The sequence below is a fragment of the Heloderma suspectum genome, chromosome 10 (genome assembly GCF_057233095.1).
Source record: "Heloderma suspectum isolate Gila_16-S chromosome 10, 16-S_ref, whole genome shotgun sequence".
NCBI lineage: Eukaryota > Metazoa > Chordata > Lepidosauria > Squamata > Helodermatidae > Heloderma > Heloderma suspectum.
In genome coordinates this window covers 42,548,209-42,575,291 of record NC_139467.1, presented here as the reverse complement: position 1 = coordinate 42,575,291, position 27,083 = coordinate 42,548,209, and the positions used below count along the sequence as shown (strand labels likewise).

Genomic DNA, 27,083 nt, shown 5'->3' with positions numbered 1-27,083 from the left:
CCTCCCCAGGTAATTGGTTCCATTGTCGTATTGCTCTAACAGTCAGGACGTTTTTCCTGATCTGGCTTCCTGTAACTTGAGCCCATTATTCCGTGTCCTGCACTCTGGGATGATCAAGAAGAGATGCTGGCCTTCCTCTCTGTGACAACCTTTCACGTACTTGAAGAGTGCTATTATATCTCCCCTCAGTCTTCTCTTCTCAAGGCTAAACATGCCCAGTTCTTTCCGTCTCTCTTCATAGGGCTTTGTTTCCAGTCCCCTGATCATCCTTGTTGCCCTCCTCTGAACCCTCTCCAGTTTGTCTGCATCCTTCTTAAAGTGTGGTGCCCAGAATTGGACACAGTACTCCAGATGAGGCCTAACCAGTGCTGAGTAGAGGGGAACTAGTACTTCCCGGGATTTGGAAGCGATGCTTCTATGAATGCAGCCCAAAAGAGCATTTGCCTGTTTTGCAGCCACATCACATTGTTGGCTCATATTCAGCTTGTGATCAACAACAATTCCAAGATCTTTCTCGCTTGTAGTGTTGTTGAGCCACGTATCCCCCATCTTGTAACTGTGCATTTGGTTTCTTTTTCCTAGGTGTGTAGCAGCCATATCGGGGATCAGACTAAGTAGCCTCATGCAGTCTCATGCTTCATGTTCTTGCTGAGCTCTTTCTCCCTTGAATATATTGTTGTAAGCTGACGAGACACAGGAATTCCTTATCTTGTCAAAGGTCATACAATTGTATATCTTGTTCTCTGCTGTTCTCTTCTGTTCTCTCCTTATCATGGCTACCCTATAACCCAGTTCTTGTATTATAAACAATAGTGCTAAGAGAAGAAATGTTGAGGATTGCAACCCCATGCGGGAGGGAGAGGAGGAGCCATTTCATATATGTCACAATGTCTATAAAAACAATGTGCTAATGTAAATCGGGGCTTCTGGCTCTTTGGAAACGATTCCAGCCTTAAGCCCGCGCGTTAAATAAAGAATCTCTTTTTCCTTCACTCCGTGGTCTCTCTGACTCTGGGTTCTGCAACATAAATGGTGCCGTGACTCGGATGTGGCAGGCTCTGAGCCAGACAGGTGGCAGTTGCCTGCTCTTGATCGCCGCACCGGGAAGACGAGCTCGGCGCATGCCTCCCTTTCTTGGCGCCACCGACCTTTTTGTCGAGTGAATGGGAGAAGGCCTGCACCGGGATCGCCCAAACGGCAGCGAGCAGCAAGAGAACCTTGGGAAGCGGAGGAAGGAACTTGAGCCCTGCCTGTATCGTAGCTGCAATTGAGTTGAAACCCACATTGGAAGCCTTCAGGAGAAAGGCAAGTATATGGGAAAAAGAGGGCCCCGCCTTTAGGGAGAAAGGCCACTGGGCAGAAAAAAAGAGGGCCCCGCCTTATGAAGAAGGTCAGTGTTGGTGGTATACGTATACAAAAGAACCTACTCCTTGCGGGTAGAAGGGGGGCCTGATCACACCCCCGAGTGGGCGCCAGTACCTAGCACGCCAGTACTCAGTAGGAAGCTGAGGAAGCTGGGGAAGCCGTTTTCCGCTCTGGTAAAAAGTGGGAAAAGTGGGTGGCAGGGACATATGGATGTAGTGGAGAGATTGATGATTGTGTGAGTGGCTACTGCGGTTTCTGACGCATACCGTTGACCGTCCGGGTGCCCAGGCCAGTAGCAAAGTGCGTGGTGTGAAAAATCCTCTTGTGTCGGCCAGTGAGACCCCTTACTCACTGACCAATTCCCATTCCCTAATTGTGTCTGTCTTCAATTTAGGAGGGAGGCTATGGGTGGTGGGGGAAGCAAACCTTGCACCCCCTTGAGATGTATGTCAAACAAAGAAGGAAAAAGGTTTTTTTAAAAGATTCAGAATAGAGAGAGAAAACAGCAAAAAGCTCAAGGTCGAGCTGAGAGGAAAAAAAACAAGATCTGAGGCTGTTAATTAGAAAAATGTTGCAGGACAGTCTGGCTTTTAACAAAGCGTGGGAGCGTGAGAGTGTAAGGCCGAAGAAGTAGCTGTTAGCCTAGTGTGCTGAGAGGGGGGGGGGGCAGGAAAATTGCCCACAACGTTCTGAGTTGTGCAACATCATCACCTCGCCTAATTGAGATGAAATCCCTAAGAAATGGAAACTGAAAATGAAGACCCAGAAGATGAAGGCAAAATAGAAAATAAAGGTGAAGAATCAGCCCCCAGAGCACAGGCTAGACCCCTCTTCGAGTGAAAAGTGTGCCATAAGACTGTCCCAAAGCAGAATGAAGCGGAAAGACCATGTTGAAGATCTCTGTCAAGGTAACCGTGTTTAGCTTTGAACTGTGTTAAAATTGCATAGAGCCTGTAGCTACTGACCATCAGCTATATGATTTCTAAAGAGCGTAACCATTAAGCTTTTGCCGTGGGATTCCCTGCAATGAAGAAATCTCACTGATTTGAGTGTCCAGTGTTACACTGCCTAAGTGTGTGTGCTGAAGAGACCGAGAAACCAGACAGCATGTTCCTGGCCAAGCCAAAATCATGCTACTGCCATGCTTCTGGAAGCTGCAATAAACTGTGTAAGCTGGGAGACCCAACCTGATTGAGAAGAAGATATTGGAGCAACTGTCTTGAAAAAACAATGAGATCTGTGTAGCTGGCTGGCTGACGCTGTCAGTGATGTTACAACTTTAAATTAAGACTGTTTTCCTGTTTGAGACCCCAGCGAAGAAAGCTAACCCGAGTTATTTGTTGCCCGTGCCAAAGCAAGAATTTGGTGGCCCTGTACCTCATCGTGTCCTGTTTTAAGCTTGGGATTTACAAATACAAACAAACTGAGAAGCTTGCCTTTGAAGTCCTGCAAATCACCCCACCGCCTCCCCGAAGATTAATGGCTGCCTGAAAAATGCAAGTATAAAGCGATGCCCATCACCCCCCAGCGTCCTGAGTTTCGGCACTCAGTGTTTCAGTGCTTTCGTGTACCAGGTTAGAAAAGAAAAAAAAAGAGTAAGTTTTTAAAATGTCTGTGAGAGAACCTGACAGAAGTAAAATAAAATTTACAGAGGAGTTGCCCAAGTTAAAGTGTCATGGCTAGAGAGCTGAGCTGTGCCGCTCTGTTTAGACAGAGGCCTTGCTAAAAAGTTAAAGGCCCTTGTCTGTCAGAAGGGGTGTAGGGCCACACTTTCCCTTTTTAAACTCATGCAAAAGTGGAGAGCCTTTGCTGGAAACATCACATCTTCATTGCCCAGAGCCGTCTCTGTTTGCTTCCATCAATGTCTGGGCTTTTTAGAGACACTCTGCACATGAACTAAAATTTTAAATTGTCAAAGACTTGCCATGGACAGTGCTATGAAGCTTTTGATAAACTTGAACTCTCATCGCTGTAGACCATGTGTCTGTGTTTGTAGTCAGCTCAGTGTACAGCAGGCTGAGTTTGATCTGTGACTTTTAGATTTCCTTCTGCTAAAACTCATGCAGCATAGAGTTGCTGATGCAAAAATGGTGACCTAGAACTCTGCATGTGTGGGTATGCCCGTCCCTTGATTTTGATGAGCCCTGAGCTTTCAGCCAGAAGAGCAGTATAATTGCTGGATCTGCTCCATCATGCCTTACCATGCAAAAAGTGTTTTCCATTCATTGTGTTAAATTGCAGAAAAAGTTTGTTGTGTATATTTTATGATTTCTTAGATATCATAAAGTATATGTGATATTTGCAGATTAGTGTTAGTTGCAACTCCAAATAATACTAAGTGTGGTTCCCAATGGATGACAAGGAAAGAAAGACAAAAGCAAGTAGAAAAGAAGGAATAGAGAAAGTAGAAGACAGATAGAGAAGAGAGAAAAAGAAAAGGCAAAAGGCAAAGAAAAAACATTTGTAAAAAAGAAGCGTGGCCATAGTTGCCCCCAGGATAAATTAAAAGCAGCTGATTGTGCCTGGAGCTTATTACCTGGGGTAAAGTAGCCACAATAATGTAATAGTTCTTTAAAATGAAGAAAATGTAACTAGAAGGAGAAGAAGAGCCTATCCCAAATGTGTGTCAGTGGGACTAGTGTAAGGCAGAAAAGTTTAAGTAAGTTTAACTTGAAAAAGACAAATAAAGAGACAAGGCTGGTGCATGGAGCAGAAAGTTTTATATAAAAAGTTTGAAACATGATCTGCAATACAGGCAGATCAGCAAAGAAAAAGAAAGCAAAAGAAAGAGAAAAAATTTGTCTTCCCATACTAATAAATAAAAAGTGTTATCAAGCACTTTGGGAAGCGAAGTTGTTTACAGGAAGCTGTGCCTGAGAACCAAACACTTCTAGCCTATGCTGAAAATGCTTGCTAGTGTTATGGGTAACATGTATAGTATAAAAACCCATTTAGTGCAATAGCTCGTGGTTCAGAGAAGCTGTCTGATCCAAAAATTAAGTACGCCTGTGTGCTGTAAGTTACCCAATAAAGTCTCCTTGTAAGTAACCCCCCCCTGCTGGAATCCCAAAACACGTGGGGCTAGAGCGCCTCACCCAGTATCAAACCCTGCTGTTAGAAGCCATGAAAGCAGGTATGAAGAAGTCAGTTAATATGACCAAAGTGTCTAAAGTGCTGCAAGGTGCCACCAAGGCCCCAGAGCGTACTTGGAGCGTCTTTCAAATGCCTATCGCCAGTACACCCCCCTCGACCCAGAGGCCCAAGAAGACGTGAACGAAAAAAGAAAAAAAGAAGACCCGGCAGAGGCAGAAGATTCTTAAAAAAGAACCAGTGTGCCCAGTGTGGACAAGATGGACATTAGTGGCATGAATGCCCAAATAAAATAAATCAAATACACAAAGGAAAAAAACAAAGGGGCCAGAATGGGCGAAGAGGGAGACAGCTTGAGAAGGGCCGTGACATTGACTGTGAGGGGCCGTGACATTGACTTCATAATTGACACTGGAGTGACATCAAAAGCAAGCAAACGTTAGCCTTAAACAAGAAGTCCAAACACTAAACAAAGTTCTTCAAGCCCAGCCTCGCTTTGTCTTAGAAAATAAGCCCCCAATTCCCATCACAGAAGTTCATCCTTTCCAACCAAGAGTTAAAGTATGAGTTAAAAAGGGAAAAATAACCCTTTGACTCCCAGATGGAAAGACTGAAAACTGTCATACTTTCCACCCCCACAGCTATGAAAGCAGCTAGAGTTAAACCCTAGATACATTGGACACGAGTCAAGAGAGCGAGAGGGGGAGAGTAGACTGTAAACAGAAATCCTGAAAATCCTTTAAAAATCATTCTGAAAAAGCAGTAAGAAGACTCAGGCTAGACCTTACTGGGGACATACCAGGAAATTGTTCCCCCTGCGTACGGTCAGACCTGCAACTGGAGAATTGAAGAAGGGGACTAGACCCTACTGCAGCTTGCCAGGTGAATAGCTGCCCAGCGTACGGTCAGATCCCAAAGAAGATCAAACATGCGTGTTGTAGTGTTAGTAGTGTTGCATTGTGTTTCCTTAATAAGGTGCAAAAAGGGGGGTCTGCCCCTGGAAAAAGAAGTTTGTCCCAGTGATTTGCTGATAATTACTGGCTTCACCTGGCTAACATCACGAGAGTAAAACATTTTTGTTTGCCAAGAGGTATACCTGCAAACAGGCTTATTAGCTCTTGCCTAATAACTGTCTGTAGACATCCTGGGAAAATTCAAAAAGATACCATGTTAAGAGTTTATGGTGTAAGTTTAACTTATTCCCAAAATGCTAATTGGGGCGTGGTTGCAAAGATCCTACCCCCTACAGAGTTCACTCTACGCACCCCCATCATTGCTGAAACAAATGCTACGTGTGCACAAATGCTTAATTGTCAAATTTTTTTCCAGAAAATATAAAGCTATCCCTGGCCCCCTTCCACTGTAATAAAATTCAAAACATATCTTTTAATGATGCCCACATACTTTTGCCTCATGGATAGTTTTAGACATGTAATTCCCGCACTTGGTCATTCATTCCTGCCAACTTGTCTGATAACCACCCATGTTGCCTCAGCCGCCAATTGAACTGGTGCCAATTCTTCCCCTGTAGCCCGAGAAAATCCGTCAATGGCAGCCTCGAGCACTCCAACTAACTAAAAATTGTAATAGTCATGTGCAGTTATATTCTGACTCAGAAAAATTGGCCTTAGCAATGTCACTAGTTGGGGTTCCAAGTTTAGCCGTGGCTGATGGTCTGGAAATCAACCGGTTAGCTTGCAGCTTAGCCAAAAGCATAAATGCCACCTCACGAGCATTGTCATTGTTAAATAAAGAGCTGCGTGATCTAAGAGGTGCAGTTCTAGAAAATAAAGCTGGTATAGATTACCTCTTCCTTCTTCATCATTTAAGTTGTGAGACACACCAAAAGCTCTGTTGTTTTAACTTAACTGATAATGGCAATGCTGTAGATGAACAGATCAACAAGCTGCACAATATAGTAGCTAACAAAACAATAAGACAAAACAATTAGCTAAATTAGTTAACCCCTTGGCTTCCAGATCTTAGCTGGCTTGAAAGCATTGTTCATCCTAATTCTACCAGTATTGTTCATAAAAGTTCTGTTATGTCTCTGCGTTCCTTGTCTTATGAGCTGTTTAACCAATCTGTTTTATGTCTCAGCTAATAAAACTGCTGCCCTCTATGCTCTAATAGCCCAACAAGAGGCTAAGTAATATGTATGTCACAAAAAGCTTTGTATGGTTATCAAAAATGCTATAATTGTAATGAAATTATGCATTTAAGGGGGGAATGTAGCAGCCATATCGGGGATCAGACTAAGTAGCCTCATGCAGTCTCATGCTTCATGTTCTTGCTGAGCTCTTTCTCCCTTGAATATATTGTTGTAAGCTGACGAGACACAGGAATTCCTTATCTTGTCAAAGGTCATACAATTGTATATCTTGTTCTCTGCTGTTCTCTTCTGTTCTCTCCTTATCATGGCTACCCTATAACCCAGTTCTTGTATTATAAACAATAGTGCTAAGAGAAGAAATGTTGAGGATTGCAACCCCATGCGGGAGGGAGAGGAGGAGCCATTTCATATATGTCACAATGTCTATAAAACCAATGTGCTAATGTAAATCGGGGCTTCTGGCTCTTTGGAAACGATTCCAGCCTTAAGCCCGCGCGTTAAATAAAGAATCTCTTTTTCCTTCACTCCGTGGTCTCTCTGACTCTGGGTTCTGCAACAGGTGCAGAACTTGGCATTTATCCCTATTAAATGTCATTCTGTTGTTTTCTGCCCAGCGCTCCAGTTTATCCAGATCAATTTGAAGTTTGTTTCTGTCTTCCAAAGTATTAGCTATCCCGCCCAATTTTGTGTCATCTGCAAATTTGATCAGCATTCCCTGCACCTCCTCCTCCAAGCCATTAATCAAAATGTGGAAGAGCACTGGGCCCAGGACTGAGCCCTGCGGTACCCCGCTCGTTACCTCCCCCCAGTTTGAGAAGGTCCCATTGATAAGCACTCTTTGAGTCCGATTCTGTAGCCAACTGTGGATCCACCAGATAGTTGTTTCATCTAGCCCACTTTGATCTAGTTTGCTCATCAGGATATCATCAGGATATCGACTTTGTCGAAAGCTTTGCTGAAGTCGAGGTATATGATGTCTACAGCATTCCCATGGTCTACAAGGGAGGTTACTTGATCAAAAAAGGAGATCAGATTCATCTGGCAGGACTTGTTTTTGACAAATCCATGTTGGCTTCGAGTAATCACTGCCTTGTTTTCAAGGTGCTTCCAGATGGATTGCTTTATGATCTGCTCCAGAATTTTCCCAGGGATTGATGTCAGACTGACTGGTCTGTAGTTCCCAGGTTCCTCCTTTTTACCCTTTTTGAAGATAGGGACAACGTTAGCCCTCCTCCAGTCATCTGGCACTTCCCCCGTCCTCCATGATTTCTCAAAGAGAATAGACAGCGGTTCTGAGAGTTCTTCTGCCAGTTCCTTTATGACTCTAGGATGCAGTTCATCTGGCCCTGGAGATTTGAACTCATTCAAAGTAATTAGTTGTTCCTTGACCACATGCCTATTGATCTCAAGCTGCAATCCTGCCCCTTCAGCCTGCACTTCGCCTTTGCCAGGGGGTCATAGACCCTCTTTTGGGAGAAGACTGAAATTGAGCACCTCTGCCTTTTCTTTGTCATCTGTTATCGTTTTGCCATCCTTATTTAATAGCTGAACAACCACTTCTTTCCTCTGCCTTTTACTATGCACATAGCTGAAGAAAGCCTTTTTGTTGCTTTCAGCATCCCTCGCTAACCTCAGCTCGTTCTCAGCTTTAGCCTTCCTGTCACCATCCCTGCAATTCTGTGCTATCTGCCTGTACTCTTCCTTTGTTACTTGGCCTTCTTTCCACTTCCTATATATGTCCTTTTTTGTTTTCAGGTCATCCCTAAGCTTTTTGTGAAGCCACATTGGCTTCTTCTGTTGTCTTCCACCTTTTCTTCTTGTTGGAATGGTTTGTGATTGTGCCTTGAGAATTTCCTTTTTTAAAAGCTCCCACCCATCTTGGACTCCTTTTCTCATTAGCGTCGCTTGCCATGGGACCTTACTGATCATTGTTCTGAGTTTATTAAAATCAGCTTTCCTAAAATCCCGGGTACGCGTTTGACTACACTCGGCTTTTGCTTCCCTTAGAACCAAGAAATGTCCACACACCCAGCTGGACTGAACTACACACACACACACACACACACACACACACACACACACCTTCTTTCTCCCCTCCCTCCAACTGATTTTATTTCTGTTTCCTTTCCCTCCACCAGGGTTTGTTTGCCCAGTTACATGGCAACCTTGTACCAAAAAGTGTAGCTGCATTTGGCAATTCTGCTTACTGTAGAAATTAATATTCAAGAATTAACAGTGCAATCCAATGAGTGTTTATTTCAAATTAAATTTATAGAGATCTTGGGAAGGCAGCTATGGCTGCAATCCTATGCACACTTACCTGGGAGAAAGCCCAATTGGCAACTGAACATAGTGAGACTGACCTCTGAGTCATAGGATTGTGTGATAAATCCTAAAAACTGGCACAGACCAACTCTTACAATGAATATTAATAATTCAATAGCTGAACAAGACATCATCTTGCTTCTCATTTGCACCACCCATCTGACTCCATTTTTTCATGTTCATCAAGATGTGAAAGAAACTTTCCCATAAAATGTCTCCACACCCCACTGTAAACACAAAAAGGCACCAGTCCTAAACACACTTACTGAGGGAGCTGGTTTATTGCTGTGGTCCTGTTCTCCTTTCCTGCCCTGGGATTTTGGGAGTGGGATAGGATGGTGCTGTAGCTAGCTCTGGCTGCTGGTTCTGGGGTATAGGGAGAACCGCCAAGAACGGGTTTAAGCTATCAGGAATTTTACAGGTGATGCAGTAATGACCCCACCCCCTCAGTTAAGGGTATGAAAATCAGTTTTATGTGCGTTTTTAAATAAAAGGTATAAAACAATGGGAGCATATTTTCAAGAGGAGGATAAGGGTCTAGGCCATTCACATCTCCACACCCTTGCTTCTTAAAGGCACATTATATCTAAATGGTGTGAGAAAAAAGGAGAACATAATAATGATAATAATAATAATAGCTTGTTGTTGTTTATTTGTTCAGTCACTTCCGACTCTTCGACTCTTCACGACTTCATGGACCAGCCCATGCCAGAGCTTCCTGTCAGCCTTCGCCACCCCCAGCTCCCCCAAGGTCAAGTCCGTCACCTCCAGAATATCATCCATCCACCTTGCCCTTGGTCGGCCCCTATTCCTTTTGCCTTCCACTTTCCCTAGCATCAGCATCTTCTCCGGGGTATCCTGTCTTCTCATTATGTGGCCAAAGTACTTCAGTTTTGCCTTTAATATCATTCCCTCAAGTGAGCAGTCTGGCTTTATTTCCTGGACGATGGACTGGTTTGATCTTCTTGCAGTCCAAGGCACTCTCAGAATTTTCCTCCAGCACCGCAGTTCAAAAGCATCTATCTTCCTTCGCTCAGCGTTCCTTATGGTCCAGCTCTCGCAGCCATAGGTTACTACGGGGAACACCATTGCTTTAACTATGCGGACCTTTGTTGTCAGTGTGATGTCTCTGCTCTTCACTATTTTATCAAGATCTATCATTGCTCTCCTCCCAAGAAGTAAACATCTTCTGATTTCCTGGATGCAGTCAGCGTCTGCAGTAATCTTTGCGCCTAGAAAGACAAAGTCTGTCACTGCCTCCACGTTTTCTCCCTCTATTTGCCAGTTATCAGTCAAACTGGTTGCCATAATCTTGTTTTTTTTTAGGTTTAACTGCAACCCAGCTTTTGCACTTTCTTCTTTCACCTTCGTCAGAAGGTTCCTCAGCTCCTCCTCGCTTTCAGCCATCGAAGTGGTATCATCTGCATATCTGAGATTGTTAATGTTTCTTCCAGCGATTTTAACTCCAGCCTTGGCTTCATCAAGCCCAGCACGTCGCATGATGGGTTCTGCGTACAGGTTGAATAGGTAGGGTGAGAGTATACAACCCTGCCGTACTCCTTTCCCAATCTTAAACCAGTCTGTTGTTCCGTGGTCTGTTCTTACTGTTGCTACTTGGTCATTATACAGATTCCTCAGGAGGCAGACAAGATGACTTGGTATCCCCATACCACCAAGAACTTGCCACAATTTGTTACGATCCACACAGTCAAAGGCTTTACAATAGTCAATAAAACAGAAATAGATGTTTTTCTGAAACTCCCTGGTTTTCCATTATCCAGCGGATATTGGCAATTTGGTCTCTAGTTCCTCTGCCTTTTCTAAACCCAGCTTGTACATCTGGCAATTCTCGTTCCATGAATTGCTGGAGTCTACCTTGCAAGATCTTGAGCATTACCTTACTGGCATGTGAAATAAGTGCCACTCTTCAATAGTCTGAACATTCTTTGGTGCTTCCCTTTTTTAGTATGGGGATATAAGTTGATTTTTTCCAATCTGTTGGCCATTCTTGTGTTTTCCAAATTTGCTGGCATATGGCATGCATCACCTTGACAGCATCATCTTGCAAGATTTTAAACGGTTCAGCTGGGATACCGTTGTCTCCTGCCGCCTTGTTATTAGCAATGCTTCTTAAGGCCCATTCATCCTCATTCTTCTGTCTGGCTCTAACTCACTGACCACACTGTCAAATCTATCCCCAATATTATTAATAATAGCTTGTATAATCAAAAATTAAGTTTCAAACAGCTATGTAAGTTTAGATTACAAATTAAATTTTAATTTAGATTGTAAGCTTCTAGGAGCAGAGACCTAACTTTTTTTTGCTTATGATTCTCTGTAAAGTACCACATATATTGTGAAAACCAAAGTCTGTGCATCTTCTGGAAGCAGCTGAAGACATAGAATCATAGAATCATAGAATAGTAGGGTTGGAAGGGGCCTACAAGGCCATCGAGTCCAACCCCCTGCTCAATGCAGGAATCCAAGCCAGAGCATCCCCGACAGGTGGCTGTCCAGCCTCGTCTTGAACGCCTCCAGTGTGGGAGCACCCACCACCTCCCTAGGTAATAGATTCCACTGTTGTATTGCTCTAACAGTCAGGACGTTTTTCCTGATGTTCAGCCGGAATCTGGCTTCCTGTCACTTGAGCCCATGATTCCGTGTCCTGCACCCTGGGATGATCAAGAAGAGATCTTGGCCTTCCTCTCTGGGACAACCTTTCAAGTACTTGAAGAGTGCTATCATGTCTCCCCTCAGTCTTCTCAAGGCTAAACATGCCCAGTTCTTTCCGTCTCTCTTCATAGGGCTTTGTTTCCAGTCCCCTGATCATCTTTGTTGCCCTCCTCTGAACCCTCTCCAGTTTGTCTGCATCCTTCTTAAAGTGTGGTGCCCAGAACTGGACACAGTACTCCAGATGAGGCCTAACCAGTGCTGAGTAGAGGGGAACTAGTACTTCCCAGGATTTGGAAGCTATGCTTCTATTAATGCAGCCCAAAAGAGCATTGGCCTTTTTTGCAGCCACATCACACTGTTGGCTCAGATTCAGCTTTAGATCGACAACAATTCCAAGATCTTTCTCGCTTGTAGTGTTGTTGAGCCACGTATCCCCCATCTTGTAACTGTGCATTTGATAATGTTTTATTCAAATTGTTTTTTTGGTGATCAGCAACAGGGAAAGATAAAGTAGATTGATTAGCATATTGTTACCAACCCTGAGCCTTTGGGAAGAAGTAGTCTATACATCCAGTCAATCAATTAATTAAATAATACATCAGATATGGACAACAGTGATCATGTATTTTTTTCTAGCTCAGATAAAATAGTAACCCTATCATATGGATAGAATAAAGCCTCATGGTGATGGGGCTTCCTCTCAAGTATGGGGCCTTACTCTCAAATAAACACAAAGGAAATATATGGAGGAAATGAGTGGGGAGGGGGAGAGGGAGAACAAGAGAAAAGCTGCTTTACTTAACGAATGTATTTGAAGACCATCAGGGTTGCTGGTAATGTGCACTTTAGGCCCTCACCCTCTGCAGGAACAGCCAAAAAGAAACGCAGCAGGCCGCAGCCTCCCCCACCTGGCGTCCTCCAGATTTGCTGGACAACAACTCCCATTGGCTCCAGGCAGCATATTCACTATGCTGGCTGGGACAGGGGATGATAGGTTTTGCAGACCAACACATCTGGAGGGCACAAGGTTGGGAAAGGCTGGGTGAGAGATGTGATGGAGAAGTTCTGTAGCCCCTGCCTAGAGCTGTGCAGGGGCAGGCGAGGCAGCCAAAATCCACGTACATGCCTTCTCGGAAGTAAGCATATAGATTTCGATGGGGTTTATTCCCAGGTATTTCTTATCATTTTAATTTCATTTTTAAAATTTCTTTTCATTTTTTTTTTTACTCATATAGACTTCCTCTTTCTTCTCTCTGCCCTCCCCACACCCCAACCCCGCTGTCTTTTTTGGTGGCCGCCACCACCGTCACCACCCAACAGACTGACTGAGCTGACCTATCTGAGTCTGATGTCGGCCAGCATGTTCCCGGGTGCGTGCGGGGCTGCTGGGTGGCCGCAGCTCTTCAACTGGCTGGGCTTGCTGGGGGCATGGGACTGACCAGGATCAGCATCTCCAGCAAGCAACTTAGCCTGGCCCACGTGCTCCCATCCTTCCCTGAAACCGGATGGCAACAGTGCAGTCTCAGGTGCAGGAGCGGGGGGCAGCTCCTCCATCTCGGAGGGAGAGGAGGCGGGCTGCAAGGGAGGATGAATTAACCCTTTGCTGGGTGAGGCTGCCTTGTCCTGATGGGCTATCTGGATGGGGGAGGGGGGAATTTGCCACTCTTCGTGACCCATGCCTGGTGTTCTGAGGAGAGTAGCAGCTGCTGCTGGTCTAGGGCTCTTCCAGCCATTTGCCCTGCCCCACAGGTAAGCAGTGGCAGCGGCGTCCCCGCTCCTGCCGTGGCCAGCAGCAGCAGCCCTGAACGGGTGGCTGGTGCTGCAGGATGATGATGGCAGCGCCAGGCATGCAGGCACGGAGTGGGAATAGAGGGTGCCGAGAGGAGGCTGCAGAGCTCCCTCAGGCTCCCTCTCTCGCCCCCTTTGTCTGGGCGGCTCTGCGTGGTAGACGAGAGGCACCTGGTGCCCGCACTCCCCTCCTCTGCTCCCTCTCCCCCACTAGCAGACCGCGACCCGGCTGGGGGCCGGCTTCAATAAAAGCGCAGAAGCGACGCCCCGGCACGACCTGCCACCACTACACCCCTGATTGTGACCCTCCAAGCCAGACACGACAAGCCAGCCAAATATGGCATCCCACCAAGGGCTTGATGAATCTCCCATTGCTGCCGCCTGACAGGGAATCCAAATGCTTGGAGGGGTTACGCAACTGCTATCATGCCACAAAAAACTTGGTAACACGGAGTAGTGATGCCTGAGTTTGCTTGTTTTCCTCTTCCCATCTTCTTGCCTTCCTTTTGTGTCATGTCTTTTCAGTTCTAAGCCTGTGGGGAGGGGCTGCCTTATTTTGAATCTCTGTACAGCACTTGGCAAAAGGTATTATTGTTATTATTGTTATTATTAATAGACATTTTAAACAGCTCTACATATATAGATGCCTCTTGTGTGTCGCAGGTCCATCCTCACAGCATCGCCCTCCACACCTCAGGGCTTGGCGGGACACCTGAGCTCCATCGTGAAGAAAGAAGACCCCAAGGAGCATTCCATGGCAGTGGTGGCCTTCCTTGTTGAGATGGGGGCAGCCATAGCCAGTGGGCGTTCACCGAGAGAGTCTCAGGAAGCTTGAGGAGCTGTTTTACAAGAGAGACTGTCCCCCCACCCCCAAGCCAGCCTTTTCCAGAGGGTCACTGGGGGAGGGGGGGGCAGCCATGGTTTCTTGTGCAGCTTGGAGATTTCTGGGTGCAGGCCAGGAAACCAGCTGGATGAGTGCTTTGGGAGAGGAGGTTGTACCAGCTTCTGTTGGCTGCATTCAGCGCTGCATCATGCCCAGCCAGTATGGCCACCAGGTTGAGGAAGGTTGACTTAATAAGTGTGTTTAGGATGTCAGCATTAAATGGTTCTGTGTTTCCAGTATCTGTGATTTGAACATAGGGTCTACATTGGCTAGAATGCACTCCCCACCCCCAGACTCCTTCCCACTTCCTATTTCACTCTGATGGGGTTCATATGCGTGCACAAACATGCTAGAATTGACAACCAGGCAAAGTTTGGGAGCCATCCGGTTAGCCAGTCTATAGGACTAGTTAAGCCTTGGCCTAACTCTGGGAGAAGCTACAGCAGCTGGGGCCTAGTATGGGCCTAGGAGCATCAGATATGGTTACACAAAAGGGCTGAAAATCAGGCACTGAATCAGGCAGATGAGGTTCAAAGGGTTGGAGAGACAGAAGCAGTTAGTGGGGTGCAGCCCAGAAATCGGGGTTCCCGCACCTCCTCTGAGGAAAAGGACTCTTTTCCAGGCTCTTCTCCTCTTGTGGGAGCAGAGAAGCCTCCTCCTCCCCTTTATAAGTCTAGCATTTCTCTTGAGTTGTGGTTGTTAAGCTCCTTTAGATGTCTGGTTCCTGGGCTAGGTTGGTCCATTTCTTCCCTGCTCCCACTGGGTCTTGGACACTCGGATAGGGGACAAAGAGCTCCTGATGGGGGACACAGGTGAGGCCTCAAAAATAGTGTGCGTGTGTGTGCATGCATGCGTGCGTGCGTGCGCACCAAACAGACATCGCAGGTGCAAAGTGATGTGCAGAGTGGTGGACGCGAGCTGATTATGGTCAGCTCTGGAGCACCCAGATCAGCCTCTGTCTATGGGGCTCCAGGCACTGATGTGTTTCCTACTGGCTTGCTTTGTTTTAGCTGCTGGTGAATGCCTGCAGCTCCCTGCCTCTATGGAGAAGACCCCGGGGCTCCTGACGGCCTGGCTGGCACACCCCACTCAGGCTGCCTTCCACCTGAGCAGGCCTTCTCTACCTGTATGCCACTTTCAAGAGAGTAAGTGACATGTGCCCACACTCAGGCCCAGGAGTGGCTGAGGTGCTTCCTATGAGGCGCTTACTCTTGAGGAATCACCACCCTTTGTTCACACCCTTTTAATGGGGCATCTACATGACATCACCATCAAATCGTTGCCCTCCTGTGGTTCCTCCGTCTCCGTCTGCTTGTTTTGGTTTTGGCCATAATCAAGCAGTAGCACAATTTCCGCAGGTGTAGATCAGCTTCAGGGTTTGTTTGTTTATTTATTATTTCATTTTTATGCTGCCCAACAGCTGAAGCTCTCTGGGCGGTTCACAAAAATTAAAACAAAACAGCACACATTATAACAATTCAAAATATATAGAACATTAAAACCACAATATAACAATACAACCACAATAAAACCTAGCAGCAGTGCAGGAATTTAAAATACAGATTTAAAACAGAAAGCCAAAAGTCTAGAAAGCTAAAATGCCTGGGAAAATAAAAAGGTCTTCACCAGGCGTCGAAAGGAATACAATGTTGGGTTCAGCTTTAAAGGTTTAAACCTGGAGCCTGGAGGCTTGTGCCTAATTTATTCCTTCCCCTGGCAATGTTTTGGAGAACGCCTTTGGCCCAAGTGTGTTAGGGGTAGGTTAATTAATAGTTTCATCTTTGTAATTAGCTCATTATTTTATAATGTTTAGTTCCTTAAATTTTATTACACTTTTCCAGGTACAGTTTGCCTCTGAAATCACTAGGGGTTCTTACCAGTAAAATATCCAGTGGGGGTTGAGCGGAGAAGTGCTAAGGGGGACCTTTGCCTCTTATCTCCTGCATGGCTTTCCTCTGAAGGAACCACAGGAAGAATTCTGATCTAACAAAGAAGGCAAAACATTGGGAGATTTTATGAGATCTGCCTTCTTTCCTGTAGAGGAAGAGGCCCAAGTATTTTGTCCATGAAATTCAGGGCATACTCAGGTCCTCTGATGGAGAAGTAACCTTGGCAGTTGTAGACTTTGCCAACCAGCTGTGGCGCCACATCCCAGAGGAAGGCCGGGCGCCTCTGAATGCTCCGCTGGCTGCTCAGTACCAGTATACTGGGCTGCCAGCACTCTCTTCCATCACGTGAGTATTGCTTCCAGCGACTTCCAGTGCCCTGCCCCTTCTGTGTAGTGTATTTCTGGGCAAGGAGAGGGTCCCCTCACAGTCCATGTACCAGTCTGTAAGCTGCCCTTCTCTTGTGTTCCTTCAGTTCTGGACAACTCAGTGCTCAGTGGCCCGGACCCTGCCATCAGGCCAGTCGTCTATGAGACCAAGGAGACTCTGTGGAAGGCCTTCGGTCTGCACTCCTCAAAGCTGTGAGGCTCAGGAGGTGGGGATACGGCCAGAAATCCTTTGGCACAGTTAAGTGCCGTCTAGGAGGGGCTAGAAGTAGGAATACTGCTTCCGTCTGAGCTTGCCCACTGAGCTTACCACCTGAGGCATAAGGAAAATTAATTGGGACTCACACTGATTAAGACAGACCTGCCCTGGTGAAAGGGAGTCAGGAGCTAGGACTTGTTGCCCACTGCATACGCTTTTGAATTACGGCCAATAAAGTTTGTTCCCCATTTCAAACCTGAACTGCTGCATTGTCTCTGCATTCCTGCATTCTGGGTACAAGTGCTAATTGGAAGGTTTCCATTTGTATGGTTTAACTTGTGTCATGTTGTAAAAACAATGATAAAGATTCCTAAACGATCATTTGATGAGCAGTTAAAAGCTGGACAATCCAGTTTCGGTTGTAGATGTAGCTGAGCTGATATAATTTAAAAGGATACACATCTTTTGGACCAGATGGGCTTATTATGGACATGTACTATAAAACCTGTCTTGGTATTTTAGCCTTACTTTTAACAAATGCATAAACAGAGCAACCATATGGAGGTTGGGGTGGGGTGTGTGAATCTGATTCCCTTCTGTGTCCTGCAGTGCTCCTTGCCTCTCCCCAGGGCTTGCAACAATGCAGTGGTAGCCAAAATCCAAGTGGCCCGGTGCCCAGGGTAGGCACCCTGTGATGGAGCAGCAACTGGTCCCCCTCCTGCCCCAAGTCAAGGTGCATAGTAGCCGAAGGCCAGCCCAGTTATTATAGTAATAAATTAAATAACTAACAATTTGCTGCCCTTTCATGACACCCAAAATCAGCTGCCAGAGGCAGCTGCAATTATGAAGCCACCATGAATGTTTTAAGTCTAAAATCCCTAAATTGTTTTAAATGGTTCAGCAAGGCAGCCTCCTGGGGAAAAAATGGTAAAACCCAACCAAAGTCTTCCTGAAGTGAGGAGGGTAGCAGTGCGAAGGGCTGTGCTAGAGCTGAGGCCAGGTATGCGTGTCCGTAGAGAGGCAAAGGTGGAGGATGTAAAGGCAGGGAGCGGAGGTGTGTGTGCGTGGAGCTCAGCCCACTGTAGAAAAGCAGGGACTGGCTTTTGTAGGGAACCATGTCTACAAAGCCACAGGTATCCTAGTTAACTGAGATGAATCACATAATTTATTTTTAAGGCTAAAACAAAGTTTGGGCTTAAAATCATGCCTATTTATTTTTTTTAAACATTTTACCCTGACCCAGAATGGCTTTAAAAGGTCAGTAAGGAAATAGTCCCTGCTAAAAGGGCTTTTCTACACGAGGCACTCATCATGTGCTCATCATTCATTCATTACTCACAGTTGTTTACAGGTTCTTTAGATGACTTTGTGACCCTCCAGTTTTGCTTCTGTGTCTAACAAGCACTAGTGGCAAGTTCTTTTGGAGCAGGGAAAATGTGGCATTTAATTCTGAAAACGAAAGAAACAGCTTTTTCACTTCTGTATTTGCACTATTCCACTATGCCACTGTGCCACCTAGAGGTTACGTAGTGGAAAAGCATGAAAGGAAATCCTCTTCATGTAGTGCTCGGATATCAATTCTTTAACAAAACCAAAAAGTAGATATAGTGGATTAACAGCTGATTAACAGCCTCGTGCAGAAAAGTTCTTAGTCTTACAATGTAAGACACATAACATAAAAGGAAAAGGGATGGGGAGGGGAAAGGAAAAAAGCTAAGTGCAGGCACTGGTCCTCACTTGCACAGTCCTTATACTGACCAGCTGGGATGGAAATTGTTCAAAGGGAGGAGGAGCCAAAGGTTGCTGGTCTCTCAGCAGAACTGATGGAGTGGGCCGTTTTTGCTGTTCCCTGTCTCACGTAGCTTGATGGAGTGGCTGCTACCACCAGGTGACTGTTGAGGGGAGGAAAAGCCTGATGGAGCTGCTCTTTCCGTAGAGCTGACGGTGGCCCTGCCTCCCTTCTACTTCCCTGCTGTAGCTGGATGGAATGCCCAGAGAAATCTCTCTTTTTTTAAAACCTCGAAGCAGCTTGGGAAGAATTCTGTGCCACTCAGAAGCTCACACACTATCACAACACTGATAGGTCCTTGTCAAAGTTATTCCTTTCTTCTTGGCTTGGAGGTCAAGAGGCTCCATTTCAAAACAGACTGAGAAGTCACAAACCTTCCAAGTACTGGATGTCCCCCTGACCCGTAGAGGTGCAGAGATGTGTGTGTGGGGGTGGGGTGGGGGCATTGTCCAGAGGGAGAGGGCTCCTCCTTGACCAGCGAGTCAAGAGACTCACTGGAGGGCTTGTCTGATGGCAATGGACCCCCAACCCCTGGAAGAAGCTTCTCACGGAGCTTTTGTGCTAGGGAAAAAAAGAGGGCACCCTCTTCCCCTGTTTGCATATATCATTGGTTGATTTTCTGATTTGTTGTAGAGATTTTTACCCTAAACCTTCAAAAAGGTCCCAGGGAGGTGATAAAAAATCAAAGTAGTATAAAAACCATTTAAATGCTGAAAGCGGTGAAATCTAAAAGAGCAGTCTTACATCATCGATAGAGACAAAACAGATTCATTTAAACAATTAAAAAGCCTGGCCAGAAGGACAATGAAACAGGCCCCTGGAGAGAGCATCCCAGAATCTGGCTGCCCGGTAGCGAACGTCTGTTAGCGGGGGCGCCTGGAGAAGAACCTCTGTCAACGATTTCAGTAATAGGATTGTAACAGCCAGCCCCACTTAGCGACCGAGCAGCTGTATTTCAGACGAATGGCCGTTTCACAGGCATCTTCGGAGGCAATCTCACATGCAGTGCGTTACCCTGTTCTGATCTGGAGGTTCTCAGGGCAGGGGTCACTCAACCCTATGCGGGTGGGTTTCACTGATGATTACCCAGGGTTCACAAGAGACAAAGTGTTTATTTGGGGAAAGACGAAACCAAATTCACAGTGAACTGCAGCGCGGGAGGACTTCAACCAGCACTAGCAATCTCCTAAAACCATCATGCCCGCCACCTCATTCCCTTTAGCCTCCACCCTCATCCCTTCCCTGCTTCCAATGGTCAACCAGCCAAATTCCTGCCCCTGTCATTCCACACTCCCCCAGTGCCCCTCCCACTCCCCTTAACATTGCACAGTCCCCCCCCCGCCCCTGCCCCCCCCGGTTCTGTTCGCCACCCTCTCCCCAAGGGGAAGGCCCCCTCACATTCCGATTCAGGCCAGGCCAACATTCCAAGGTAGCCCTGCGGGCGCCCAGTGCCACAGGCATCGTGAGGAAGTGCTTGGCAGCCTTGTTCTGGGAGCCTGTGGCAAAGGCTCAGCACCACGCTGGTGGTCTCCACTGTCGCGTGGGTCAGGCTGACAGACTGTGTTCAGTGGCACCTTCCACTGCTGTGCGTCTGCCCGTTCCGATGTGCTCCTCTCTCCAATGCAGTTGTCAGCCAGTGACTCAACTTCTCCCATCACCAACTGCCCACTCAGGGCCCTCACTAATGGGTCTGGGGTCCCATATACTACGGCAATGGAACCAATGACCTAGGGAAGCGGTAGTCTCTCTCACACTGGAGGCGTTCAAGACGAGGCTGGACAGCCATCTGTCAGGGATGCTCTTACTTGGATTCCTGCATTGAGCAGGGGGTTGGACTTGATGGCCTTGTACGCCCCTTCCAACCCTACTATTCTACGATTCTATGATATACTTGTGCCAGTCCATCTTTGTTTTCAGTGGGCCCTCAAGATGTTTCTCTGGGGTGCCTGAAAGATCCTGTTTGGCCTAGCAGTCGCTGCTTCATGGAAAATGTTGTTCTCAGGTCTGTTTTGTCCCAGTAATTGCTCATTAATAGACCACCCAGTGGGATGACCATCCTGGACTTCTAGATCATATAAAACTGGAGACACAGGTTGAACATCTCAATAAGGTCCCCACTACCTTGATTTACGCTGACTGCATCGCCCCTTTCGCTGACCCTCGTTCCTGAGCCGAACAAACTCCCCAGCAGCAGACGACCAAGCGGTCCCAAGAGGATCATACTGGCCTTTCTGCTGTCCGTGTCTTGCATTTGGTGCGTCATCACAGCCTCCTGGATTGTGCCCAGATACCTCTTCCATAGCAGTGAGCAGGCTTCAGTCAGGAGAACAGCTGCCGTGTTCCTCAGTAAGGAAACACAACTTATGGGCCTCCGCTAGTGGTCAGCCCCAGGCCAAAGGGCAGTTCCAGGCAGGGGTTGGACAGCATGGTGTGTCCAGAAGAGGCCTGGCTCTTTCCGTGTTAGTTAGCGCCCCTGGCTGGGACCACCTGTGCAATTTCCTCTGGTCCCCATGCCAGATACGTGTCCCTGGAGGTCTTGCTGAGATTTTCTCTGGTCTCATGGGGGTCAGGGCGGCAGGGGCTACCCCTGTGACAGGACGGGACGCAGACTGTGGACATGAATGGCTCAGGCCTCTGGTCCCATTTTGCTCCATCCATGTCTCTCCAGGTCACCTGATGCATAAGGACGGCAGCAGCAGCATCACTGAAGGCACCGTCCACACCTGTCGTGCTTGTAAGTGAGGGCCTCTGGGTGGGGAGGAGCATAGAAAATGCCTGTGTTGACAAGGTTCTGGGTAGCAACCCCAGAGCCGATATCTCTCAGGGGGTGTGTGGGCTGACATGGGCCCAGAGATTCCCTGCAGCTGCTCCCAAGGCCCTGCCCTTTCTGTGTAGGACATTTCTGGGCGTGGAGAGGGTCCCCTCGGTGTCCACGGGCCAGTCTGCCAGCTGCCCTTGTCTTGCGTTCCCCCGGTTCTGGACATCCTGCCCAGCGACAAGGACCCTGCTGTCAGGCGAGTCGCTTACTGCACCACGGAGATCCTGCGGAAGGCCTTTGCCCTCCACTCCCGTCGTGGGCTGCGAGCTGCGGTCCAGCGCTCTGTTGCGGGCTGGAAGCGGAAGAGATACCCGCCAGAGTACGAAGACCTCTCTGCCTGATGGAGTGGTGAGTGAAGCCGGGCAGGAGCTGCCCTTGCAGGGGCCGAGCGGGCGGGAGAAGGACTCGAGGTGCGGTGACTTCCAGCGGCCCTTCGTTCTACAGGGATCTCAGGCACCCGCGGTGGCCGGACTCTGGTTTGCTGAGGCTCCCCGAGGGCTTTGGCCCCATCAGCCCAGGACTGCGCATGCATGTGGCGGTTCTGTGGGTGTGCTGCAGCAGCTGAGGACATGGAGCTTCCTGCCTCTTCCAAGGGGATGCTGAATTTGGGGTCTTTCCTTGGGAGAAAGTCGGGCCGGTGAAGGCAGTCGGATGGGTGGACTTACGTGAAAGATTTAGTGCCATTTCTATCATGATGCAATTTTGAAAGGAGGTTGTTTGTTATGGACATTTACGGTCAGGGGGAGGTTGGAAATCAAAGTACAGACTAAACAGTGCCATCGTCCAGTTGTTGGGAAGTCTGTCTCTCCCCGTCTTAAGAGTCCCTGAACAGTCTCCCGGGCCGCTCCACGCACAAGGCATCACAGCAGCCCAGTCTGGAGAGTGCTTGTGGCACCCGGCCTCCTAAGCTGGCAACTTCCCTCAGCCACGGGCTGCTGGCGCGATGCTTCTGAGCCGCCCGAGCCCTTCCTGCCAGCTGCAGACAGCAGGAGAGGAGGACATGAGGGCAGGCTGAGGAACGAGCCAGGAAGGGCGGGGAGCTCTCTGTTGAGGCCTCACCTGCTGCTTCAGCAGGAGTATGCAGGCCTGATGCCTGTCTGAGGGGCCCGCCTGGACTTGTGCAGACATTCTAAATGGCCCTTTTAACAGGTGCGTGGCCTGGGAAGCCCAGATCCAAATGGTGCCCCTCCCTTCGCTTGGGGCCTGATCCTCAGCAAGGTTCTCCCGCACAGCCTCCACTGTATTGAATGGGAACAGCATGAAGCCCTTCTGCCAAGCCCTCTCTAGCCTTATTTCAGCGTTCTCCTTGCGTGCAGAAACACCATGCGAGGGGGGAGAGTGAGGACGGGCACCCTAGCTCCATCCCCATCATTGTCCAGCTGTTGGGGGGATACCGTCTGCGGTGGGGGTGGGGTGGGCAGAAGACTTTTCCTACTTGGGTGGGACATTCTGCATGAAAAGCGAGGGCTCTACCACTAAGCTATGCTCCATCTGTAAGTGGAGATTGGTCCTGGTGGGCAAGGTGTCTTTTGAGGAACTTCATCCACCCCGGCTGATCTCATGATCATTGAGGAACCCATGGTAAATTTCCATGGTACGCCGGTATTCCTTGGCAAACAACTTGAAAACCTTTAACTCATCATATAGGACTCAGTAGTCTCTTCAGGCCTGGAATCCACATTTAGCTGAAACATATACTCTATTTGGGGGGAAACTTCTAATTTTTTTTTGTTTAAACCCTGACAAAGAAGCCAGCTGTATGTGAAGTGGGGGAAAGAAAGGCAGATGAAAGATATGATGCCATCCAGTGGTGTTGTTCGGCTTGTATCATTAAAGCTTTCAGAGGGAAACCATACTGTGCTAACAGGACTGGAATTTCCCATTAGTTAAACTAGCTGCCATTAACATTAATAAGGTGCATGTTTAACAAAATATCTCTCCCTCCTTCCGTCCATCCCTCCCCCTGCCCAAAGAACAGGTTGCAATTAAACCCCTGCTCCTTCAGTGAGAGCGGAGGGGAAAAAAATGGGTATGAAATATGAAAAGGCCTGGCTCCTCTCTAATATTCACTGTAATGAGATAAACTTAATTGAACATTTTGCAATGTCATCCTCATTTCCCTTTTTAATTAGGTCCTTCTTCCGGAACAACATGAGACCATATGATTGTGAGCTGTTCATTACGGAAAGCACCGCAAACGAAAATAAGCAAGGGGTTAAGAAGGTACAAAGGGATGCTCTTTCAGAGCTTTTAGAACCCCGTTAAGACCGAAGTGCCTGGCAGTGGGTGGAGGCCAGCCGAGGGGTGCTGCCTGGCCAGGTGCTTCTGGTGCGGTCTCTTCAGCTGAAACACCCCTCTGATTCAGATCTGCAGATTTGTCAGAGAATTTCCAAAATGAAAAGTTTGGGGTCTGGACGTTACACTGACTGCCGCCCAAACGGAGGCAATATTCTCTCTAGTTCCACACAGATTTATTTTTTTTATTTATTTAAAATATTTCTTGCCTGCCAAGACAGTGTGCAGTAATAGAACACATAATAAAAACTGATATGGTCCCCAAAGCAAAAACAGTAAAAACACAAGAAAAACAGCAAAAATAGCAAACATCAGGGGAAGGCCAGTGTAAAATAGTATGTTTTCAGGACCTTCTTAATGCATTGAAGGGGCCTGGCAGATCTTTGACGGCAACTTATTCCAGAGATGTGGGGCCACTGTGGAAAAGCCCCTGTCTTGTCTTTGTTAGGCTCTCACTGCTCTCACATGTGGGCAAATGAGGAGAGCCTCTCTGGCTGTTCTTAATGTGTGGGCAGGCTGATATGGGTGAAGGCGGTCCTTCAAGTAATTGAAAGTAATTGAAAGTAACACCACTTAAGGTCAAAACCAGCACTTTAAATTGGACTGGGAAATACACCGGTAACCTGTGCAGCTGGCACACTATAGGCATTGTAAGATCAAATCTCCCCCACCAACATTGGGCAGCTGATCTGGTTGTTTATACTCACATGGGATCTGGTTGTGTATACTCACTGGTGAAAGGCACTCTGCACATGGTCTGAGGTTAATACTTCACATTTCTAGGACTGATCCACAGCATTGAAGATACATGCTGAGCTCTCATGGGTTCTGGCTGAAATGAAACCAGTGCCTTTGCCCATGTGATTGAAAGAATTTATGCTTTCAGTTTTAGAGAAAGAAGTGGTGGATTTTTGAGAGGCTGAATGGTTTTTTTCTTAAAGCAACTGCACACAACCAAAAGACAGCGTGCCTTGACATTTTAAAAGCTGTGATGTATTTGTTGTTTGGGGCGGTATGTGCCCCTAGAAATGCTTGAATTCAAGAAATGATGCCATATGGCGTGATTTAATCCACAAACGAAGAGCGCTAGCAGTGTCAAAGCTTGGATGCCATCTCCCACGGATATCATGCCCTCTGCCCACTAGTGTGCTGAGAATAGCTGACCAGACAGTAGCCAAAAACAGACTGATCTATGGATCAAGACATCCAGGGCTGAAATCTCATGTGTCTCACAGGTGACCCTAGGCAAGCCACCCTCTTCTAGCCTTAGTGCTCCTGAGGCCATCTATAAATTTGACCTCCCTTACAGGGCTATACTACAGGTTGCCACAAAATGCACAGGAAAAGCTTCACACTCTAACATCTCTCTATAAACATGCAGGATTTATTACTTTGGGGGCACTCTGTCCACGTTTGAAGGTACCCTTTCCTTTGATAAGCTCTGCCCATGTCCCGGGCAAGGGAAGGTGTTTTTTTTTAACGGCAGCATCACCAAGTCAAAACATCACAAGCTGCTATGGGGGGAGCCTTCAGTGTGGTGGGCCCCTTCCTTTGGCACTCCCTGCTTCTGGAGGTCAGGCAGGCGCCAACATTGTGTTGCTTTCGGCACCTCCTGAAAGCATCTTTATTTCAAGAAGTCTTTGACCAGCCATGGTTTTTATTGGTACTCTGTTTTAAAATCACAAAATTTTAATATGGTGTTGTATTGTTTGTATCTTTTATTGTTCACTGCTCTGGAATCTCCCTAGATGTGGAGTGGTATATAAATGTTTTAAATAAATAAATACAATAAATAAATACCAGCAAGGATTATTGTTAAAGCTGTGAAGGATGACTGGGGAAGGGCCATGGTTCAGTGGGGGAACACATGCACGGCACACCAGGGGTCCCAGACTCAGCCGCGGAATATCCAGGTAGGGCTGGGAAAAGGCTGCCATCTGAAACACTGGAAGTTGCTGCCAGCCAGGGCAGAGTGGACTTTCCCATGCGGTGCCCTGCAGATGGGCTGGAATCCGTCACATTTGGAGGGCACCAGCTTGGGGTAGGCTGTTGTAAGCAATGCTGAACTACTGTCAGGGTGGACACTGAGCCCATAGAATCCCAGAGTAGTTCTGATGCTGAGGAAGAGCAGTCGCTCCTGGGAGAGGAGCGCGCTCCTCTTTCCCAGGACCAACAGCTGACGGAGATTCCTCCCACCCACATTCCTAGTTTAGTTAGCAGTCCAGGGAGTGACCGAGCAGAGATAGCAGACTTAGTGGATGCGCGACGCAGATGCAGAGAGTGGTGCGAGATGGAGGGCACCGAGAGGAGCGTAGTGCCCGGTTGGCGCGCACTCGATCGGCTGCGCCCTGGGGATCCAAGGGAAAAGGGGAGGGATTCTCCCTAGTCCTTAAGTACAGGGGTCTGCCAGTAATTGCCTTTCAAATGGGGACCAACTGTTCCAACTTAGGGCATAGGGATGCTGCTGCTCAGATCTAGTTGCTACCTGTAGAGTTGTTAAGTTGTAAAAGAAGAATAAAGCTTTAAAAAGAATCCCTTTGACTGTGTCTGGACTTGGCTACTGGATGAGACTGAGAGCCCTCCAAGGAGCCCTTGACTACATGGACACATGGTCTGACTCGCTCTAAGGCTAAAGCGGTGAATGAAAAAGGGACGCAAATAGCACCCGCTGCGCTATTTGCGTTCCCCTTTATTTTCGCTGTCATAGTCTACGTAAATATTTACGTAGATTAAGATGGCCAAAAAGAAGGAAAGCAAATGGCGGCGGCCGTAGCCGCCGCCATTTGCGTACGCGGTTGGTTGTTGTTGTTGTTTTTTACCCAGAGCCCTCCGCGGCCGGAAATCCAGCTGCGGGCGCCTCTGGCCTGGCCGGGCCTGGCCGGCTGCTCCGCGGAGCTGCCATGGAGCACAGCTGGCCGTTCGAGGATTCTGGGGGGAGGAACGGAGCGCCTCCCCCCCGGCCAGGATTCCAGGGGGAGGGACGGAATGCCTCCCCCCCACCATCAACATAATCCGCGAAAGATAAGTCACTTTCGTACATCCCTACTGCACACTCATTTCAATCGTCTAAGGAGAAGTTTTTCCCCCAGAGGGGCCGAAATGGAAAATCACTAGGAAAATCTCTAAAAAGAACAATCTGAGGAAAATCGAATCCTTTGAAATGTGGATATACCGATGCATGCTGAAAATACCATGGGCTGATCAAGTAGCACATGAGAATGTACTATGCAGAGTAAGCAGACAAACAGAATTGGTAAAGACCATCAGGAGAAGAAAGTTGCAATACCTTGGTAATGTTATTCGAGGAGAAAATATGCTATACTCCAACTTACTATGCAAGGGGAAATGGAAGGAAAAAGATAGGAAGAAGACGAACATTGTGGTTAAAGAATCTGAGGGAATGGTTCAGCTGCACTTCTATACGACTGTTCAGAGCAGCGGAGTCTAAAACAAAAATAGCTGTGATGATAGCT

General features: G+C 47.4%; 1 protein-coding gene and 1 long non-coding RNA gene across 2 annotated transcripts; both read left to right on the top strand.

Moving 5' to 3' along the window:
- The first annotated feature begins 619 nt into the window (after positions 1–619).
- LOC146338175 (uncharacterized) lies at positions 620–17,457 on the top strand. The gene is made up of 3 exons (XR_014785175.1): positions 620–2,960; positions 14,018–16,471; positions 16,599–17,457. It is a non-coding gene; the product is annotated as an uncharacterized LOC146338175 (long non-coding RNA).
- Positions 17,458–17,632: 175 nt separating this feature from the next.
- Positions 17,633–25,438, top strand: LOC146338174 (uncharacterized). Its single transcript, XM_084816362.1, has 5 exons — positions 17,633–17,708; positions 19,880–20,037; positions 20,124–20,185; positions 21,183–21,663; positions 21,760–25,438. Exons 1-5 carry the CDS (start codon positions 17,633–17,635, stop codon positions 21,916–21,918), a joined length of 936 nt encoding a protein of 311 aa, XP_084672488.1. The 3' UTR covers positions 21,919–25,438.
- The last annotated feature ends 1,645 nt before the right edge of the window (positions 25,439–27,083 follow it).

Bases quoted from the DNA above. Each gene is read 5' to 3' on its own strand.
- LOC146338174 (XM_084816362.1), top strand. From the start codon at position 17,633: ATGGTAAAACCCAACCAAAGTCTTCCTGAAGTGAGGAGGGTAGCAGTG. The intron at 20,038-20,123 runs GTGGGTCAGGCT...TCTCCAATGCAG, and splicing joins CTGGTGGTCTCCACTGTCGC to TTGTCAGCCAGTGACTCAAC. The intron at 20,186-21,182 runs GTCTGGGGTCCC...CTGATGCATAAG, and splicing joins CTCAGGGCCCTCACTAATGG to GACGGCAGCAGCAGCATCAC.